This window comes from Microcaecilia unicolor, chromosome 10 (assembly GCF_901765095.1).
Source record: "Microcaecilia unicolor chromosome 10, aMicUni1.1, whole genome shotgun sequence".
In the NCBI taxonomy this organism is placed as follows: domain Eukaryota; kingdom Metazoa; phylum Chordata; class Amphibia; order Gymnophiona; family Siphonopidae; genus Microcaecilia; species Microcaecilia unicolor.
In genome coordinates, this window is record NC_044040.1 from 12,641,818 (window position 1) to 12,664,887 (window position 23,070).

The window sequence follows — 23,070 nt, forward strand, 5'->3', positions numbered from 1 at the left end:
GCTCAGGCTCTACATACAAACTCTGCCTTGTCATAGATTCTGTGACTGGTTGTTGTGGGGTGGGTCCCTCAGTGATCACCCCACCCCTGAAAGGTGGCCTGGCATTTGAGTACCGGCACCTTTTTTGCTAGAAAAAACGCACTGGTTGTAACCTAATATGAGCAAGCTTCAAACCGTGATACAACAAATCATAATAAATAAATCCAAGCAGGAAATTATTTTTTTAAATCTTGAAGAAAAATAACATAGCAAATGTAAATATATATATAGACACTTTCACCAGGATAGATAGCTGTAAATGAAATGCTAAATATGTATTAAGGGTTACACATAGAATCTTTATGGAGTCTTTGAGTGGGATTTGTGTGCCCTGAATCATAGACAGCAGGGAAGCAGTAAAGAGCGCACACCAGGAAACAGAACAGCTTCTGTTTTTCAAAGGGTTCATTTTCATTCTGTTTTAGTGTCTAAATAGGTGGTATTTGTCAATCCTGATGTACGTTTAGCCTGATGCTGCTCGTAGCAGTTTTATATTTTCCATGTCATTTCTTTTCTGTGTTGTCTAGTTTTTTGTTGACTACAATTGTGCACCTTTTAAAGTGCTTCACTGTGACTTGGAAATTGAAGTGTCCGCTGGGAAATGATCCATTTACTTTTTTTGTGTGTGTGTGTGGGTGTACCATACAGCAGCAAAGTAGACTAAGTCGATTCACCTGTTATACCAAAAAATGGAGGAAAAAGGCCTCGGATGTCACTCGCACCACTTACATATCCCAAAATACAGCGGGTTAACTGGTTACCTTGTTTTGACAAATTCGACCACTGGTCAAAAACCTCCATGCATGATAATTATGTGTATGCTATTTAACACTGCAGTTGTATCATCTCGGCAAAATTCATTTGACAACAGTCTCTATTCAACAGCGCAGAAAAAAATAGTGAAGTGGAGTAACACTTAATCTTTCATCCAGATGAATCAACAGCCTACTTTGTTGCTGGGTTTCTAATTGAGGTTTTTCTGGATGGTTTTCTTTGCCATTGTTAGGAATATTTTGTGTGTACCATACTACATAATAAGTGACAATCAAATCTATGGTGTTTGGTTATAGATTGGCTTTGATTACTTTCATATACGTCACCTTTTTTGTGTGGAAATACTATGTATATTGGTACTAATATAATGCTGTTGACATTAGTTTATAAAAGTCTAATCTTGAGCTCGTATACACTGGGGATGTCATCTTTGTTCTGCAGATGCTTGCCATTTGTTAATATAGTTCTTTTAACATGTCAAACTTTTTCGTACAGAACGGTCCAAGTGCCAGATCTTGTCACAAAATGTGCATTGATACCCTGCGAAGACAGATCTACACATTGGGGCGATACCTGGATTCCTCTGTGAGGAACAGCAAGTCTCTTAAAAGTGATTTCTACCGCTATGACATCGATACAAATACGTGGACATTGCTAAGTGAAGATACTTCTGCAGATGGGGGTCCCAAATTGGTGTTCGATCATCAGGTCTGGTGTACTGAGATTAAGTATACATACACACATACATTTGTATATATATGTTTTTATATGGAGCGCTCTCACTTATAATAAGTCATAGCTGCTTTATATACATTCTCAAGTTCAAGCTTCAGAGGCTCAGTTTTAAGTAGTCAAGGGGTTGTCTTATGATGCTTAAGGCAGGGAGAGGGTATAAATAAAATACAAGGAAATATTTTTCCTGAAGAGGGTGGAATGCCAGTTTTCTTCAGATAACTAGAGAGAGAAATAGCAGCAAGGAAAGGGCATGACAGTACCAGATTTGAACTTCTGTGCTAACACAGAGTGGAGGAGTGGTCTAGTGGTTAGGGTGGTGGACTTTGGTCCTGGGGAACTGAGGAACTGAGTTCGATTCCCACTTCAGGCACAGGCAGCTCCTTTTGACTCTGGGCAAGTCACTTAACCCTCCATTGCCCCATGTAAGCCGCATTGAGCCTGCCATGAGTGGGAAAGCGCAGGGTACAAATGGAACAAAAATAAAATAGATACTATTGGAGATTCTACATGGAATGTTGCTACTATTGGAGATTCTGCATGGAATGTTGCTACTATTGGAGATTCTACATGGAATGTTGCTACTATTGGAGATTCTGCATGGAATGTTGCTACTATTGGAGATTCTACATGGAATGTTGCTACTATTGGAGATTCTACATGGAATGTTGCTACTATTGGAGATTCTGCATGGAATGTTGCTACTATTGGAGATTCTACATGGAATGTTGCTACTATTGGAGATTCTACATGGAATGTTGCTATCCAGTAGCAACATTCCATGTAGAAGGTTGCGCAGGCTTCTGTTTCTGTGAGTCTGATGCGTCAGACTCACAGAAGCAGAAGCCTGCGCGGCCACATTGGTGATCTGCAAGGGCCGACTTCTACATGGAATGTTGCTAGTGGAATAGCAACATTCCATGTAGAATCTCAAATAGTAGCAACAGTGGAGGAGTGGCCTAGTGGTTAGGGTGGTGGACTTTGGTCCTGGGGAACTGAGTTCAATTCCCACTTCAGGCACAGGCAGCTCCTTGTGACTCTGGGCAAGTCACTTAACCCTCCATTGCTCCATGTAAGCCGCATTGAGCCTGCCATGAGTGGGAAAGCGCAGGGTACAAATGTAACAAAAGTAAGATAGATACTATTGGAGATTCTACATGGAATGTTGCTACTATTGGAGATTCTACATGGAATGTTGCTACTATTGGAGATTCTGCATGGAATGTTGCTACTCCACTAGCAACATTCCACGTAGAAGGCTGCGCAGGCTTCTGTTTCTGTGAGTCTGATGTCCTGTGCAGGACGTGAGACTCACAGAAGCAGAAGCCTGCGCGGCCACATTGGTGATCTGCAAGGGCCGACTTCTACATGGAATGTTGCTAGTGGAATCTCAAATAGTAGCAACAGTGGAGGAGTGGCCTAGTGGTTAGGGTGGTGGACTTTGGTCCTGGGGAACTGAGGAACTGAGTTAGATTCCCACTTCAGGCACAGGCAGCTCCTTGTGACTCTGGGCAAGTCACTTAACCCTCCATTGCCCCATGTAAGCCGCATTGAGCCTGCCATGAGTGGGAAAGCGCAGGGTACAAATGGAACAAAAATAAAATAGATACTATTGGAGATTCTACATGGAATGTTGCTACTATTGGACATTCTACATGGAATGTTGCTATCCAGTAGCAACATTCCATGTAGAAGGCTGCGCAGGCTTCTGTTTCTGTGAGTCTGACGTCCTGCACGTACGTGCAGGACGTCAGACTCACAGAAGCAGAAGCCTGCGCGGCCACATTGGTGATCTGCAAGGGCCGACTTCTACATGGAATGTTGCTAGTGGAATCTCAAATAGTAGCAACAGTGGAGGAGTGGCCTAGTGGTTAGGGTGGTGGACTTTGTACTGAGGAACTGAGTTTGATTCCCACTTCAGGCACAGGCAGCTCCTTGTGACTCTGGGCAAGTCACTTAACCCTCCATTGCCCCATGTAAGCCGCATTGAGCCTGCCATGAGTGAGAAAGCGCGGGGTACAAATGTAACAAAACAAAAAAAAAAACACAGTTGGGTAAACCAAGCAGCCCTTAATCTGTGAAATGTCATCTATAATTATGAAACCACAAAATGAGGCAGGAAGAGTTATGGAAATAGGTCTCAGGGAGGGCAAATGACTTGCTGGAGCTCAGTTGATATGGTTATCAATCTGTAAATCTGGACCCTGAAATGGGTGAGCAAAGTTCTAGGTCAGTCGCTGTTTGAGTTGGGGTGGGGGGGGGGGGGTGGGGGGAGGAAGAAGGGAGTAAGATCCGATTCACTTCTGAATCCTAGGTATGTATTTGGAATTCCTAAGCTTAAAATGAAAAGCATTTAGGGAATCATAAATAGTAACATCCCACTTAATACGGTGCTCATCAAAGTTTAGAAGTTAGTAACTAGCACGGCTTGACTTAGAAGGTGGCAGAGCTTTTGAACTTACGAGGAAGTCTTATTTACTACCTTTTCTTTCTTCTTACAGATGTGCATGGATTCTGAAAAGCATATGATATATACGTTTGGAGGCAGAATCTTGACTTGCAACGGCAGTGTAGATGACAGTCGTAGTATCGAGCCCCAGTTCAGTGGTTTGTTTGCATTTGACTGTCAGTCACAGACATGGAAGATCCTCAGAGAAGACTCGTGCAATGCTGGACCTGAAGATATTCAATCCAGGATAGGGCACTGCATGCTTTTCCATTCTGTAAGAATTTTCTCTCTTTTTAATTAGAGTGTAGGATTATATGAACCATAAAAATAAATAATGGAAAATATTTGTATGAGTAAAATGGTATAATGTATGTACTAGAATTCTTTTCTTAGCTAAAAGACAGCCAAAAGGGAATGTGAGTATATGATGTAAGTTCTGGGTTTTTCTGAAGTTCTTCCTACTTCTGTGGGAATGTCTCGGAGGAAATGGGGGTGTGGGGTGGGCGTGGGGTTGTCCTGGAGTATAAAAGATAAATGGACATAACATATTTAAAACACTTCTTCCACTTCAACACAAAAGTGGCAGTGCCAAAGATGCAAGATTCCCTGGATCATCTCCTGACACAACTGTAGACATCTGGTTTCCCTTCATTTTAAACATTGCATAAACAAAATATTCAGTGGATTTCTATATATGACCTTGCATATCACTGAAACGCATAAAACCATCTGTCACGGGGGAAATAAGAGTGCCCATATTCAAAGCTTGAACCAGTGCACAAATAAAAGCAAGTGAAGTGCTGATTCTGTGGTTCTAAAAGTAAATGGATCACTTATCCATTAGGTCTATAATTTATGCATTGTCCCCCCCCCCCCACCCCCACCCCTCCAATTTTATTCCCTTGCCTAGTATCTGTTAAAATTAAATTAATACATTTTGGCAGAAATTTAGCTGTAAAGTGACCCTAGATTTTTATTTTTAAAGCACTTTTGTAGTTGTCACTCATGCTGACCACATAAGTGCTGTTGAATATCAACCGGAAGGAATACATTTTCAATTTATCCCAGCAGTTTTCAAATATGGAAGGCAGGCCCTAAATAAATACATACACAGTAAGGTGACTGTGCCTTCTGATCTCAATTGATGACCTTTTAAACCTCTGCCTCTTTGTGCCACCACTTCTAAAAATGCTGTGTATGATATTTATCCAGCTGATTAGATGGGCTTTTGGAAATGCACGGTCTCATTCAGTGAAATGCCAAGGTTTTTCTTCACAACTTTGTGTTCACCTGTATTCCATTTCTGCATGCTGGGGACATAAAAAGCTGTTGGCAAGTGCTTTCAGTTTCTGTGATGGAGCAGTTCTTGATCTAAAGCTTAATACTAGCCCTTTTCTTCCAGTCATAGATTCAGTTAGTTTTTATTGGCAAGGTATGAGTTACAGATTAATGTGACTGTATATAATAGGATAACAGTAATTGAGGTATATCAAAGATATTAATTTCTGCATTGTTTTAATAACTACTACTACTACTACTTGACATTTCTAAAGCGCTACTAGGGTTACGCAGCGCTGTACAATTTAATATAGAAGGACAGTCCCTGCTCAAAGGAGCTTACAATCTAAAGGACAAATGTACAGTCAGTCAAATAGGGGCAGTCTAGATTTCCTGAAAGGTATAAAGGTTAGGTGCTGAAAGCAACATTGAAGAGGTGGGCTTTGAGCAAGGATTTGAAGATGGGTAGGGAGGGGGCTTGGCGTAAGGGCTCAGGAAGTTGATTCCAAGCATAGGGTGAGGCGAGGCAGAATGAGCGGAGCCTGGAGTTGGCGGTGGTGTAGAAGGGTACTGAGAGGAGAGATTTGTCCTGTGAGCGGAGGTTACGGGCGGGAACGTAATTGGAAATGAGGGTAGAGAGGTAATGAGGGGCTGCAGACTGAGTGCATTTGTAGGTAAGAAGGAGAAGCTTGAACTGTATGCGGTATCTGATTGGAAGCCAGTGAAGTGACCTGAGAAGAGGGGTGATATGAGTATATCGGTTCAGGCGGAATATAAGACGTGCAGCAGAGTTCTGAACAGATTTAAGGGGGGAATAGATGGCTAAGTGGGAGGCCAGTAAGGAGTAGGTTGCAGTAGTCAAGGCGAGAGGTAATGAGAGCGTGGACCATATTTGCAATGAGCATTTGTAGACACGTTTACACAATACATCTAACAGTCAAACATCTCATTCGGTTGCTTGAGATGGTTGCTCTTGACTGGTCTCTAGAAAGTTATATTTATCATATTCTCCGAGGACACACAGGCTTCTATATTCTCACAAGTGGGTGATGCTGATCTGTATCACCCAGTCTGGCATTTGCCAAAGCATGTGCGAGTGCCTTCCCGCCCGTTGTGCGAACGCGGTCTCCTCAGTTCTTCTTTTTCCATGTGAGGAGAAGGTGCTTTTTCTTACCATCTCCTCATTCGCTTGGTCTTAGATATTTTTTGTGCCTTCCGGCTAATTTTTTCGATTTCTCCATTGTGTTCCTGTTGGAACTTCATTTTCCTTCCCTTTAATTTCTTTAGAGTTTTTCTTTTTTTGGCTGGTTTTAAGTTTTATTTCTTTTTCCAATGTCATTAGGCCATTTTTAGGCCCTGACTTCAGCTGGGTGTTTCCCTTTCCTTTTCTGTACCTTTGCCCCTTTTTTAGGCACAATCTCGTCATTTAATTTAGCCATGTTCACAATCCCAGTGGTTTCAAGCGCTGTACCTGGTGCAATCGGCAAATCTCTGGTTGCTGTTACTTCAGCTTGTAGGGTCAGTGAGCTTCAGGCCTTAGTGGTGGATGCATCTTTTACAAAGTTTCATCACAATAGAGTAATCCTCCGCATGCACCCTAAGTTCCTGCTGAAAGTGGTGTTGGAGTTCCATCTGAACCAGTCGATTGTCTTGCCAACATTCTTTCCCCGACCTCATGCACATCCTGGCAAAAGCAGCTTGCACACCTTTTATTGCAAGAGAGCATTGGGCTATTACATGGAGTGGACAAGGCCCCACAGGCAGTCCGCCCAACGTTTTGTTTCTTTTGATCCCAACAGGATGGGAGTTGCCATCGGTAGACGCACCATTTCAATTTGGCTGGCAGCTCGCATTTTCTTCACTTATGCCCAGGCTGGTCTGGCCTTGGAGGTTCATGTCACGGCTCATAATGTCAGAGCCATGGCCGTGTCGTTAGCCCATTTGAGGACAGCCTCCATTTGAAGAAATTTTCAAGGCTGCGACGTGGTCTTCAGTCCACACATTCACATCACACTACTGCCTTGAGCAGGATACCTGACCCGACAGTCGTTTTGGGCAGACAGTGTTGCAGAATCTGTTTGGAGTCTAGAATCCAACTCCACCCTCCTAGGCCCATTTTATTCTGTTCCAGGCTGCGCACTCATTCAGATTGTATATAGTTTCAGGTTAATCTGTGTTATGATCTCGCCGTCGCGAGGCCCAATTAACCAATGTTTGTTGTTTTTGGTGAGTGCGAACGCTAGGGATTCCCCACTTGTGAGAATATAGAAGGCTGCTTGTCCTTGGAAAAAGCGAAGATACTTACCTGTAGCAGGTATTCTCCAAGGACAGCAGGCTTTATATTCTCACAGTCCATTCCACCTCCCCTTGTAGTTGTCTCCTTTATTGTTTTTACATTATTTTGTGCTATAGTATCAAATTGAGGAGACCGCGTTCATGCAATGGGCGGGAAGGCGCACACACATATGGAGCGCGGCTCGTGTTTCACAAAGTTCTTTTTTTTAAGCTATGGCAAATGCCGGACTGGGCGACACAGATCAGCGTCACCCACTTGTGAGAACATAAAGCCTGCTGTCCTTGGAGAATACCTGTTACAGGTAAGCATCTTTGCTTTTCTGTTGAGCTGTCAATTCAGTAAGTCTTTCTCACAATTTTGTATTTCAGAGGATTACAACCTTCCTTTAGAGTAGTTCTATAAATTTGCATCTCTTTCAATAAGTGTGCCAAAAAGTGTAATCTGGAAGTTCTTTGTTATCCCTCTTCAGCAGGATATATTTATAAGCTTGTAATGATGAGAGCATGAATCTTTGTAGTTAAAGGAAATTTGGTTTTCAGCTCCTATAAGGTCTAGCAAAATCAAAGTCCTTATCCAAGGGATTATTAATCCTCAACCAGAAGTCGTTGATTTTGACGTTTGAGAAAGGCATGTATATTAAAACCTTTCTTAGCTTTATATACAAGTCTTATGTCAGATTCCATTATGAGCTGGTTGACGTGAGCTATGCTAAGTTTTAAAATTATGCTCTCTCAATTATCCTAGTGCATGCTAATTTCCACAACTACATAATGAGATGCAAGACATTGGAGCTGTCCCTAGTAGCTCCAGCCCCCTAGGCTGCTGGTATCAAAATGGCTCAATCAACCCCTAAACAGTAGGCTCGCAGTACTACCACTAGGGGTCAAACTTTCTTGGGAGACAAAATAACACCAGCTCAAAATGTTATTTTTCTAGGAATAATAACATAGTAACATAACATAGTAGATGACGGCAGAAAAAGACCTGCACGGTCCATCCAGTCTGCCCAAAACAAACTCATATGTGTATACCTTACCTTGAATTTGTACCTGTCCTTTTCAGGGCACAGACCGTATAAGTCTGCCCAGCAGTATTTCCCGCCTCCCATCACCGGCTCTGGTACAGACCGTATAAGTCTGCCCTCCCCTATCCTAGCCTCCCAACCACCAACCCCTCTTCCCCCCACCTGCTCCGTGAGGTTGAATCATTTACAGTTAATAACCTGAGGTAGATATGATAGGTTAGTGATTCCCATGATAAATTAACTGCAGTAAAATGTGATATTTTGCCTTTGTTAGTTGCATAAAGTTTTGCTGCCTTTTTTGAGATACATTATAAAAATAATATATAGCAAATTATATCTGAAAGCTAAAGCATGAATTTTTATAATGAAGGTAGCCCATATAAAACTGTTGACGGGGTGGTGGCCTTTTTCCATGTTTTATGGCTCACGTTAATTTGGTCTGCTGTATTTTGAATTAAGTAGGGCTGAAAATTCAGCATATTACACTTTCCATTAATTTAGCTACATTGGTTTTGTTTTCCCATTCTAATGGGATTTGGATATACTGGGTTTGAGAGCTGCAATATTTTTCTTAACCAATGTGATCCCCTGCTGTCTTCTTTCATTATCGTTTAGAATGAGTATGGTCTCATTCTTAGTTCAATTAATGGATTTGACAGCAAAGTTGCTGTCTCTTAAATATCCTAATCATTTTTTTCAAAGGTTCCTGGGTATTTTGCAATCAGCAAATGAATGCTATCCACACACAAATTACTTTTATTTCCTTAGTGCTTGCTTTAGGATTTTTTTTTCAAAATTATTTAGCTTTTAAGTTTAATTGTTAAGGATTCAAAGGCTATAAAAAAGGAAAAGAGAGAAGACTAGGGATTCCTGTCTTGCACAGTTTGAAAGTGTGTGACATATCTCTGGTGAAGAAAACCGTTACCTTTGGCAAGTTGTAAAGTAGGTTAATCAAATATATTCCGCGTATTTAAAAAGGAGGACGGAAGACCAAACGACAGCCGGCGTGGTTAAAAAGTGAGGTGAAGGAAGATATTAGAGCTAAAAGAAAATCCTTCAGAAAATGGAAGAAGGAACGACTGAAAATAATAAGAAACAGAATAAGGAATGTCATGTCAAATGCTAAGGAAGGCTAAGAGGGACTTTGAAAAAAAGATCAGTTAATGAGACGGCATTGCTGAGAGATTGAATAGAAACAGAACAACTAGGACTACTGCTAATAACAGAAACATGACTGCAACTCGAAGATGACCCAGCACTACTGGACCACAACAAGCTCAACGTCACCCTAAAATGGATAGAGAATGGAAGTAACACAACACCAACATCACCACACAAATATACAACCAGAGGGAAGATGGATAACCACACCTTCTGGGAAACAGCGAGGAACAAACATGGCAACCTAGCAACAAACAACATCCACTTCATGAAACAAGTGAAAATATACTGAACAAAATAGCACCACTAAAAACAAAAATGAGAAATAAAAAAACAACCAAGACCCTGCTCAATGATGAACTATTAACTATGAAAAAACTATGCAGGAAACTTGAAAGAACATGGGCCAAAAACAAAACAGAACTAAACAGAGGCGTATGGAAGAGAAGAGCTATAAGAACATTGAAACACAGTATAAAGAAAGCTAAAGCAGAATATTACAACATATATGTGAACCCAGAACAGATTAATATGAAAAAAATATTCAAAATCATGAACAATCTACTGAACACCCAGGACGTACTGGCAGTAACTGAAACACCACCTAATGCAAACAAGGTTGCACAGTATTTCAAATAAAAAAAATGACAAAAACAAGAGCCAACCTCACTATACTTCAGACATCCATCTCGGACTTCCTCCAAGAATGCGGAATCAACAATATCCAAACCATGGCAGACAAAATCTGGTTCGCATTCGAACTACCTAACACAAACACAGTGAAGGAAGCACTGACAAAATATGCACATTTGAAATGCATACTGGGCAAATGTCCCAACTATATGATGGAAAACCCTCCAGAATGGTTCGACGTAGTACATAAGGCAACACTAATGGCCCTGCTAGATTACATGGGAGTCAGTGGGACAAAGACCAGATCCTACATAGTGAAGATGTCCAACCAGCTATCATCTTCTTGGATCGCCGAATGTGGGGTACCACAGGGCAATCCAATATTGTTCAGTGTAAACTGGAACTAATGGGCTTCAATCCATATATATATATATATATATATATATATATATATATATATATATAATATGCAGATGATATCACTATCTACATACCATTTTAATGCAATGTTACAGAAATAATAGACAAAGCCAAAACAGGTCTTGACCTTATGGAAACCTGAGCTGCAACATTCAAACTCAAACTAAATAGGTTCAAAACTAAATTCCTGGTTCTGTCAAGTCCATACAAGCCACATCACAGCAAAACATCACAATCAACCATCAAACGTACAAAATCGAAACACAGCTAAAAATACTGGGAATTATCATTGACAAACATCTAATACTGGACAACCAAGTAGCAGCACTAACAAGAAAATGCTTCAGAACACTATGGAAACTGACCCTATTTTCTAAGACAATCATTCCAGATTATAGTACAATCGTTAATACTATCACAATTAGACTACTGCAATGCAGCATATGTAGGGTGCAAGGAGAACACACTAAAATCGCTACAAACCGTCCAAAACACGGCAGCATGACTAATTTTCAAGAAATCAAAATTCGAAAGAGCCATCCCACTGCTTGAAACACTACACTGGCTACCCATCAAGCTAGACTAATCTTCAAAGCCAGCACCATCATTTACAAAATACTGTTTGGCATGTTGCCCAAATATATGCTAGATATGATCGAACTATCCCCAAGAAACACAAGCCTGGAAAAAAGAGGGTACCTGCTTCTACACCTACCCAACTCCAGAAATATAATATACAAAACCATATATGTGGCTGGATTTAGTTATCTAGGTTCCAAATGGTGGAACTCAATAATAAGAATCACAAGAAGCATCACAAACTAACTCCAGTTCAGAAAAGAATTAAACACCTACCTCTTTAAATAAAATTCTGCAAATAAGTAAATACACCTTCAAAGAACTTTCTGCTCCCTATCTGTAAACCCCCCCCCCCCACACACTTCTAGTTGTTTCTTAACTGTTAATCACCTCCTAAATGGAAATCAGTATCACAGCTTCCACCAGAAGGCAATTGTAAACAATCATTGTAACCTAAATCAGAATGTAAATTGTAAGCCACTTAGAACCAAATCTTGTTTTTGGATAATAGTGGGATACAAGAATGCATAAATAAATGAATAACCTTACGATCTTATAAAATTCTGGTATTGGGCCATGGAGATGAAGTGCCTCATTGGTTTGAAATTTTTTAGTTAGCTTGCTAACTTCTTCTAGACTAAAAGAGAATCCAGTTTTTGTAATTACTTCAGGAACATTCATGATAGACTAATATAATTAAAATCTCTTCTCTGTCTTCAGGGTAGCTTCAATTTCTATTTCACCCTCTTTCAAAAATGAGACCCAAGGTAACTTACAACATAGCATCAAAATCTCATACAAATGCAGCACATACCATAACAAATACAACAGAATAGACATGAAAAATCAGTAGCCATCATCTTTTTTTTTTTAATTTTAGTTATATTTGTACCCCGCGCTTTCCCACTCATAGCAGGCTCAATGTGGCTTACATATACAGGTACTTATTTGTACCTGGGGCAATGGAGGGTTAAGTGACTTGCCCAGAGTCACAAGGAGCTGTGCCTGAAGTGGGAATCGAACTCAGTTCCTCAGTTCCCCAGGACCAGAGTCCACCACCCTAGGACCAGAGTCCACCACCCTAACCACTAGGCCACTCATCCACTCCTTCCCACCCCTCTTCTCACAAGAGGTCAATGACTGACCAGGTAATAATCCCATTACGATCACTACCCCTCCAAAAATGCATCTGTTCTCCTTCACGCCCTCCTAGTTGCACCATTCCCTTTATTTCTGTAGTAAAATGTATTATTGCTTCTTTGTCATTTTTAATAGCTATAACGTGGTTTGATGATATCTGGGCACTTACTGAGCTAGCCAACAGCCTGCTAGATTTATTTTCAAATCTATGCAGTCTGTTTTTTAAAGAATTTTGATGACATAAGGAATTTAAATCTTCCTTGTTGGATGCTAGACCCTGTTTCTCTCAGTTACAGTGGTGGAAATAAGTATTTGATCCCTTGCTGATTTTGTAAGTTTGCCCACTGACAAAGACATGAGCAGCCCATAATTGAAGGGTAGGTTATTGGTAACAGTGAGAGATAGCACATCACAAATTAAATCCGGAAAATCACATTGTGGAAAGTATATGAATTTATTTGCATTCTGCAGAGGGAAATAAGTATTTAATCCCTCTGGCAAACAAGACCTAATACTTGGTGGCAAAACCCTTGTTGGCAAGCACAGCGGTCAGACGTCTTCTGTAGTTGATGATGAGGTTTGCACACATGTCAGGAGGAATTTTGGTCCACTCCTCTTTGCAGATCATCTCTAAATCATTAAGAGTTCTGGGCTGTCGCTTGGCAACTCGCAGCTTCAGCTCCCTCCATAAGTTTTCAATGGGATTAAGGTCTGGTGACTGGCTAGGCCACTCCATGACCCTAATGTGCTTCTTCCTGAGCCACTCCTTTGTTGCCTTGGCTGTATGTTTTGGGTCATTGTCGTGCTGGAAGACCCAGCCACGACCCATTTTTAAGGCCCTGGCGGAGGGAAGGAGGTTGTCACTCAGAATTGTACGGTACATGGCCCCATCCATTCTCCCATTGATGCGGTGAAGTAGTCCTGTGCCCTTAGCAGAGAAACACCCCCAAAACATAACATTTCCACCTCCATGCTTGACAGTGGGGACGGTGTTCTTTGGGTCATAGGCAGCATTTCTCTTCCTCCAAACACGGCGAGTTGAGTTCATGCCAAAGAGCTCAATTTTTGTCTCATCTGACCACAGCACCTTCTCCCAATCACTCTCGGCATCATCCAGGTGTTCACTGGCAAACTTCAGACGGGCCGTCACATGTGCCTTCCGGAGCAGGGGGACCTTGCGGGCACTGCAGGATTGCAATCCGTTATGTCGTAATGTGTTACCAATGGTTTTCGTGGTGACAGTGGTCCCAGCTGCCTTGAGATCATTGACAAGTTCCCCCCTTGTAGTTGTAGGCTGATTTCTAACCTTCCTCATGATCAAGGATACCCCACGAGGTGAGATTTTGCGTGGAGCCCCAGATCTTTGTCGATTGACAGTCATTTTGTACTTCTTCCATTTTCTTACTATGGCACCAACAGTTGTCTCCTTCTCGCCCAGCGTCTTACTGATGGTTTTGTAGCCCATTCCAGCCTTGTGCAGGTGTATGATCTTGTCCCTGACATCCTTAGACAGCTCCTTGCTCTTGGCCATTTTGTAGAGGTTAGAGTCTGACTGATTCACTGAGTCTGTGGACAGGTGTCTTTCATACAGGTGACCATTGCCGACAGCTGTCTGTCATGCAGGTAACGAGTTGATTTGGAGCATCTACCTGGTCTGTAGGGGCCAGATCTCTTACTGGTTGGTGGGGGATCAAATACTTATTTCCCTCTGCAGAATGCAAATAAATTCATATACTTTCCACAATGTGATTTTCCGGATTTAATTTGTGATGTGCTATCTCTCACTGTTACCAATAACCTACCCTTCAATTATGGGCTGCTCATGTCTTTGTCAGTGGGCAAACTTACAAAATCAGCAAGGGATCAAATACTTATTTCCACCACTGTATGTCTTCAGGAGATTCATCTAGCAGCGTGTACATAGAAGATTTTATTTTCTATAGACACATAATGGATGACAGTAGGTAACATCTTCATCTTCATTACCCGAGTTGTATTGGTCTTAAGTACAAAACCAGCTACGCGTCTAATTTCTCCTATTTAAGTACGCAGATGTGGAATGCATTACCGACCTGTATGAAAAAGCTACATGATCATCAAGATTTCAGGCGATCTTTAAAGACTTACCTGTTTTGTCGGGCCTATCCTACTGCTGCTACTCATTAGACTCTGCTTTGTATTGATTCAGAGGACAATTTTATTACATACTAGTAAGAAAGGCCCGTTTCGGAAAGAAATGAAACGGGCGCTAGCCAGGTTTTCCTCGTAGTGTGTATGTTTGAGTGAGTGTGTGTGTGAGAGAGATTGAGTGCTTGTGTATCTGTGAGTGACTCTGTGTGTTTCAGAATGACTGTGTGTGAGTGCGTATGTTGGACACAGTGAGTGAGAGAGACAGAGTTTTCCCAGAGATACAGTGTGTTTGACAGATTGAGAGTCTGGTTTTCCCCCTTCCCCCCCCCGCCCCGCATCCTACTTTTCCCTTTTTTGGCCCCCCTCCGTTTTTTCCCTCTTCTCCCATCTCCTGCCTTCCCCCTCCCCCCGTCCCCTCCCAACCTCGAGTGAGTGTGAGCCCTCTCACAGAGCCCCCATCCCCACCCCCACCTGTCTGGTGTGAGTACCGCCTCCCCACCTGCTTTTCCCTCTGTTAAGCGGTTCTATCTTCCTTCCCTGATTACCTCTTCCTCCATGGCAGCATTATTGAAAGAGATCTTGCAGGCTTACCCTGTTGCTGGGAGGGTAGGTTATGTTCGGGATGTCCGTGCAAGTTCTATATCTGCGGCGCTCTCTGTACCGCCCCGCTGTCGACGTCATCACGTGGTGACGTGAGGGCGGAGCTACACATCCCCTGACCGGTTTGTTGTTATTTTTGGCCTGGCCGCTACTCCTCCGTGTAGAGTTGTGACCCGCTGAGTGCACTTCTTGTTTCCTTCCCTGACTTATTCCTCCTCGATGGCCGTGTTATTGTAAGAGATGGGGTTGCTGTTTGTTGGTGTTTGCTGGGGGAGGGGGGGTTGTGAGTGGGGAATGGAAATACCGAAGGGGGCACCAGGATCTCCCTGCAAGTCCTGCAAGTCGTCGATTCGCTGAAGGAGGAGCAGGTCCAGTGGCCAGCATTTTTGTTCAGCAGAGCTTCTTCTTATTCTCCATTGGTAGCAGTGTGTAGCGATTGGTAGGCAGGTGGAGGAGTAGGGAAACATGCTGCACGTGTTTCCCTTACTCCTCCCCCTGCCTGTGTCGCTGGTTGCTGGGGGGTGGGTGGGTGGGTTTCCGTGTGGCAGCGGTGGTAACCTTTGGGGGGGTGTTGGTGAGGGGCTGCGGCTTATGTGGGTGGGGGGCATTGTGAAGGGTGGATATTGCGTCTCTTTCTGTCTGAATTTTATGCTTCGCTTTTTTGTTTCGTTGTGTCTTTGCTCCGCCCTCGACGTCATCACGTTTGACGCATGGGCGGGGCAGATACTCATGGAGCAAAAAGTGGTCTCAGCCACCTCACTTTAGAACGTTGGGAAAGTGAGGCTTCATTAGAACGTTGGAGGTGCGTTTTATATAGAGAGATTACTTTTTTGTATTTTACACATGTACCCCTCCCTTACCTGACCCTATTTATTAATGTCTTGTAAGCCACATTGAGCCTGCTTGTGTGTGGGAAAATGTGGGATACAAACGCTGCAAATAATAAATAAATAAACATAACATAGTACATGATGATGAGATTTTAGAATTGGCTGCATAAGTGGATGCAGTTGATATGTGTAAAAAAGTAGTGATTTTAGAAGGGGAAACGTGTTTTAAAGAATTTAATTGGCTGCCTTTCAAGACACACCAATAAGATGTTGTACGTACCAACATAAAAGCAACGCGTTTTACTCGTAGAAAGCCTTTCTAAGATTCTTACCTCATTGCGTATTTGTGCTGTAAATCTGTATGGGTTTTGTCCAGTCTTGCGTCGCCTCTTGAATAAGCTACCTTGCTTTCATAGTTTTCAAGAAGTATCAATAGAAATCAAACAAAATAAAACATGGAAAAGAAAATAAGATGATACCTTTTTTTATTGGACATAACTTAATACATTTCTTGATTAGCTTTCGAAGGTTGCCCTTCTTCGTCAGATCGGAAATAAGCAAATGTGCTAGCTGACAGTGTATATAAGTGAAAACATTCAAGCATTACTATGACAGTCGGACAGGGTGGGAGGATGGGGGTGGGTCGGAGGTATGCATGGGGACATCAAAGCATATCATTGATATTCTAACAGGATGGGTGTGGATAGGTGAGGGGTGGGGTGATCAACAGAGACATACAGCTTTATGGTTTATAATGGGCTAGGAACCCCAGATCCTTGTTAAGTCCTTTCTGTTGGGTGTTAAAATATTCAATCATTCTGACTTCAAAGGTCTTACGTTCTTGTATGGTTTTAAAGTTACCTTTCAGGATTCTCACTGTGAAATCACTGGTACAGTGTCCTGGTTCTGTGAAGTGCTGTCCCACCGGGGTGGGGGCCCTACTGGCTGTATTGTTCATGTGATGTCTATGTAAATTGAATCTTGTCTTAAGCATCTGGCCTGTTTCTCCAATATAGCATCCTTCGTTACATTTTTTACACTGAATGATATATACCACATTGGAAGATGAGCAAGTGAAAGATCCCTTTATGTTGAATATCTTTCCTTTGTGGGTAACTGTGGGGTCCTGTGAAATATTTTGGCATAGTTTGCAACTGGATAAATTACAGGGACGTGTGCCCTTCTGTTCCTTTTCAGTCTGTGATGGAAGTTTACTTCTGATTAGCTTGTGTTTTAAATTGGGTGGCTGTCGGAAGGCCAGTACTGGTGGGGATGGGAATATCTCTTTCAGTAATTCATCCTCCTGGAGTATAGGTTGTAGATCTCTTATGATTTCCTCAGTTTTTCCAGCTCTGGATTGCTACCACACTCCTCTACTCAAGAAATATCAGAAATAAGCTAGACATCTGCCCATTTTAATTGATAGGGGACTGGACTATCCAATGTCTCAAGTAGAAAAATGCTGGAGATGCCAGTAGAATGCAGGTGCAAAGCATGCAGGGCACGTTAGCACGGTGTTAAAAAAAAAAAAAAAAAAGTTCATACCATTTATTTTTTTTCTTTCTGCAGAAAAATCGCTGTTTATATGTATTTGGTGGACAGAGATCAAAGACGTATCTGAATGACTTCTTTAGCTATGATGTGGACATTGATCATGTAGACATCATATCGGATGGCACAAAAAAAGATTCAGGAATGGGTAAGGGGAAACTATGCATTTTATTTTTCCAGTTGTGCTTTACTACAGATACATTTGATCAATTTACTGGATTCCATGTAGGAAGCATACATTCAACATTATAATTAGGACTACAGTTTTAAATGTTTATAAATTATACATTGAGATTTTCCAGGTAATTAGAGATTCCACCGGAAAAGGTACCAATCAATAGTACTTGTGGCACAAACCCACTGATAAAACACCAAAAGGTATAGAAATGAATGGGTTAATACTCAATATAACAAAAGAGAGGGAACGAAGTACAAACTAAAGTCCAAACAAAAAAAACAGCACCACGGGCCTTTAAAAATGGAACACAGTTCTTTAATGAATGAGCCTTGACAAAAAGACCCGACACGGGCCGTGTTTCGGTGACTAGCACCTGCGTCAGGGGTCACAGTGATGACGTGGAAAACTTGGGGAATAACTCGAAAACATATATTCCTCTACAATATATTGTTCCTTACCCCACGTCTCATATAGTAAAAGCTACAAAGCACCAAGGCACTTCCACTTTCTGGGGGGGGTAAGGAACAATATATTGTAGAGGAATATATTCGAGTTATTCCCCAAGTTTTCCACGTCATCACTGTGACCCCTGACGCAGGTGCTAGTCACCGAAACACGGCCCGTGTCGGGTCTTTTTGTCAAGGCTCATTCATTAAAGAACTGTGTTCCATTTTTAAAGGCCCGTGGTGCTGTTTTTTTTGTTTGGGTTAATACTCAAGCCAGGTGAGGGGTGATAGAGGCTATTTTCGCATGGGGGGGGGGGGGGGGAGGTATCACTGGTCTTCTGATTTTGAGGTTTTAATACGTGCACTGTATAGGGGTCTGTCTGTGTTTGGGGGAACAGATGTGTTCTCCGTTTATTTTTTTGACATTTTTAATCAGTTTTGCTTTAGAAAGACGTAGAGGATCAAGCCAGGAGACATTTATCTTTCCATGCATAAATATAGGAGCAATACTCAAACATTTGTGTGGTTAAACCTCAATTTACCTGTATAGAGATTGTTCTGAATATCTCCTCTCCCCCCCCCCCCCCCCCATGTGATTAAACATATTCATATTTACTTTATCTGCATGGAAAAAGGGGTAGAGACAGGAGGAAATTTGAAAGTATACATGGCAATTTCATTTTGAAATATCTGCATGCACTTTCCTGCATGCATGAAATTAGTGCCTGCTCCCATTTAAGTGCAAAGTATGCAGGTATTCTTGAATGGTATCATAATTGCTCTGCATTTAGTCATACAAGGCTAGATTCTATATATCATGCCTAAACAAAATCGGCAGAGGAAAAAAAATGCACCCAGGTGTATTGTGTAAACTACACCTGAGGTTAGGTATAGTTTATAGAACACACCCAGTGCTTTTTTTCTGCGGCCTTTTGCGCCAATGAAAACCTGATCTAAATGCCAACGCCTAAGTTATACGCGGAATAGGCATATTCTGTAACTTGTGCGTAAATTCAAGGAACACCCGTGACCCGCCCATGCCCTTCCCATGGACACACACCCCCTTTCAGCTTCACATCTTAGAATTTGTGCGCATCACTTTATAGAATACACTTACAGTTTATCTATTTATTTGCTGCATTTGTATCCCACATTACCCCACCTATTTGCAGGCTCAATGTGGCTTACATTATGTCACAATGACGATCATTATTAACAGAATGAGTAGTTCAGTAAAATTGTTACAATTAAGGTGCAAAGAGTATCAGGAAATAAAATTAGGGTACATAAGTACATAAGTAGTGCCATACTGGGAAAGACCAAAGGTCCATCTAGCCCAGCATCCTGTCACCGACAGTGGCCAATCCAGGTCAAGGGCACCTGGCACGCTCCCCAAACGTAAAAACATTCCAGACAAGTTATACCTAAAAATGCGGAATTTTTCCAAGTCCATTTAATAGCGGTCTATGGACTTGTCCTTTAGGAATCTATCTAACCCCTTTTTAAACTCCGTCAAGCTAACCGCCCGTACCACGTTCTCCGGCAATGAATTCCAGAGTCTAATTACACGTTGGGTGAAGAAAAATTTTCTCCGATTCGTTTTAAATTTACCACACTGTAGCTTCAACTCATGCCCTCTAGTCCTAGTATTTTTGGATAGCGTGAACAGTCGCTTCACATCCACCCGATCCATTCCACTCATTATTTTATACACTTCTATCATATCTCCCCTCAGCCGTCTCTTCTCCAAGCTGAAAAGCCCTAGCCTTCTCAGCCTCTCTTCATAGGAAAGTCGTCCCATCCCCACTATCATTTTCGTCGCCCTTCGCTGTACCTTTTCCAATTCTACTATATCTTTTTTGAGATACGGAGACCAGTACTGAACACAATACTCCAGGTGCGGTCGCACCATGGAGCGATACAACGGCATTATAACATCCGCACACCTGGACTCCATACCCTTCCTAATAACACCCAACATTCTATTCGCTTTCCTAGCCGCAGCAGCACAGAGTAGGATAGGATATAATATTCAATATGGTAATGTGATAAGGTAAACAAATTAAAAGAAATCAATATTGGTTGGTTCTGGTATAGTTAAGAGTCAAGTTATTTTGGAGGATTCTTTTCGTAGGTCTCTTTGAACAGGTTCGTCTTCAGTAATTTCCGGAAGGTGGTCAAGTCATGCGTTTTTATGATATTCGGTAGTTCATTCCATAATTGCGTGCAGAGGTAGGAAAAGCTGGATGCATGTATGGATTTGTATTTAAGTCCCCTACAATTGGGGTAATGGAGGTTTAAGAACGTACGTGACGAACTTTTTGTATTTCTAGCTGGTAAGACTATTAGTTTTGACATGTATGATGGGGCCTCTCCATGAATGATTTTATGTGCCAAGGGGCAGATTTTGTTATGCTCGTAAAGTCTAATTAATGCCAATTAGTGTCAATAATTGCTTAAGTGCAACTTTCAGCATTGATTGGCTTGTTAAGATAATTAAGTTGTGTGCGCAAATCCAGAATACGACCGGATTTGCACGCGCAACTTAAGTCGCACTATATAGAATCCATGGGACAGTGTTAAAATAGTGAAACCATATATGTTCAAAGATTAGGGACTAGCTGTTATGGGGATAATTTTATTTTATAAGGGGTCCTTTTACCAAGCTGTGGAGAAAAAGGGCTCTGCGCTAGCGGCGGGGGCTGTTTTTCCCGTGAGCCAGGGCCCTTTTTACCGCAGCTACATAAGTACATAAGTAATGCCATACTGGGAAAAGACCAAGGGTCCATCGAGCCCAGCATCTTGTCCACGACAGCAGCCAATCCAGGCCAAGGGCACCTGGCAAGCTTCCCAAACGTACAAACATTCTATACATGTTATTCCTGGAATTTTGGAGTTTTCCAAGTCCGTTTAGTAGCGGTTTATGGACTTGTCCTTTAGGAAACCGTCCAACCCCTTTTTAAACTCTGCTAAGCTAACCGCCTTCACCACTTTCTCCGGCAACGAATTCCAGAGTTTAATTACACGTTGGGTGAAGAAAAATTTTCTCTGATTTGTTTTAAATTTACTACACTGTAGTTTCATCGCATGCCCCCTAGTCCTAGTATTTTTGGAAAGCGTGAGCAGACGCTTCACATCCACCTGTTCCACTCCACTCATTATTTTATATGCCTCTATCATGTCTCCCCTCAGCCGTCTCTTCTCCAAGCAGAAAAGCCCTAGCCTCCTTAGTCTTTCTTCATAGGGAAGTCGTCCCATCCCCGCTATCATTTTAGTCGCCCTTCGCTGCACCTTTTCCAATTCTACTATATCTTTCTTGAGATGCGGCGACCAGAATTGAACACAATACTCAAGGTGTCTTGTCTTCCGTTATATAGCTGATGTTTTACAGTAGTTTACTTATTCTGCTTTTTGTGTGTAGCCATGGTTAAGCAGATTATCTTGTGCATTTCTCAGCTTCTGACAGTGGAAGTGAAAGAAAAAAAGAATGAAGGGCTCCAATGAAGTGTGTCTTTTGTGGGTAGCATCTTGCATAGGTTTGGATTCACATACCATGACAGGAAAGAACTGCATTCGTAACTGGGTTATTTTGTGTACTTCACACTGTTCAATAAGCACTAGTGTTCAATTTGGATGATTGTATTAAGCAAAAGAATGCCTGCCCCCTGGAGTTCATATGGTGTAAAATGTGCAGGCATCCTATCCAGGCTTGGAAGATATTAATACTGTATAGCCAGTGGCACCCAAAACAGTTGGGATTGTTTTTCTCGTTGTTCCTTTGACCCCTGCTTTGAAAGTTGACAGCCTTGGACTAGATAGATAGCCTCCTATAATCTCTTGTTTGGAATTTGTGTCCTTTTTTTTTTTTTTGCCTTTCTTTCCTTTTAATTATAACATTCCCTTTGGAAACTGCAGTATATTAAATGCTTTAAATATAAACATATCTTTGTCACATCATCTATTTATTTAGATTTTGCTCACACCTTTTTCAGTAGTAGCTCAAGGTGAGTTACATTCAGGTACTCTGGATATTTCTCTGTCCCAGGAGGGCTCACAGGGAGGGTTAAGTGACTTGCCCAAGATCACAAGGAGCAGCAGCGGGATTTGAACCGGCCACCTCTGGATTGCAAGGCTGGTGTTCTAACCACTAGGCCAGTCCTCCACTAGCAACATTCCATGTAGAAGCCTGCCCTTGCAGATCAGCAACGCGGCCACGCAGGCTTCTGTTTCTGTGAGTCTGACGTCCTGCAGATACGTGCAGGACGTCAGACTCACAGAAACAGAAGCCTGCGCGGCCGCATTGCTGATCTGGAAGGGCAGGCTTCTACATGGAATGTTGCTAGTGGAATAGCAACATTAACATTCCATGTAGAATCTCAAATAGTAGCAACAGAAACTCCAATAATAGCAACATTCCATGTAGAATCTCAAATATTTATTTGGATTTTGCTCACACCTTTTTCAGTAGTAGCTCAAGGTGAGTTACATTCCAGGTACTCTGGAAATTTCTCTGTCCCATGAGGGCTCACAATCTAAGTTTGTACCTAAGGCAATGGAGGGTTAAGTGACTTGCCCAAGATCACAAGGAGCAGCAGTAGGATTTGAACCAGCTACCTCTGGATTGCAAGACCGGTGCTCTAACCACTAGGCCACTCCACTCTTATTCTTTGGGGTTCTACATGGAATGTTGCTACTCTGAGATTCTACATGGAATCTTGTTACTCTTTAGGATTCTAGAATCTTGCTATTTATTTATTTAGATTTTTCTCACACCTTTTTCAGTAGTAGCTCAAGGTGAGTTACATTCAGG

General features: G+C 41.9%; 1 protein-coding gene across 1 annotated transcript in view; it reads left to right on the forward strand.

Moving 5' to 3' along the window:
- Positions 1-23,070, forward strand: part of MKLN1 (muskelin 1) — a 168,204-nt gene that overhangs the window by 98,283 nt on the left and 46,851 nt on the right. The window contains exons 10-12 of the mRNA XM_030215980.1: positions 1,309-1,521; positions 4,047-4,268; positions 17,655-17,784. Of these exons, the coding sequence (XP_030071840.1) occupies positions 1,309-1,521; positions 4,047-4,268; positions 17,655-17,784 (565 nt within the window). The remainder of the gene's footprint in view (positions 1-1,308; positions 1,522-4,046; positions 4,269-17,654; positions 17,785-23,070) is intronic.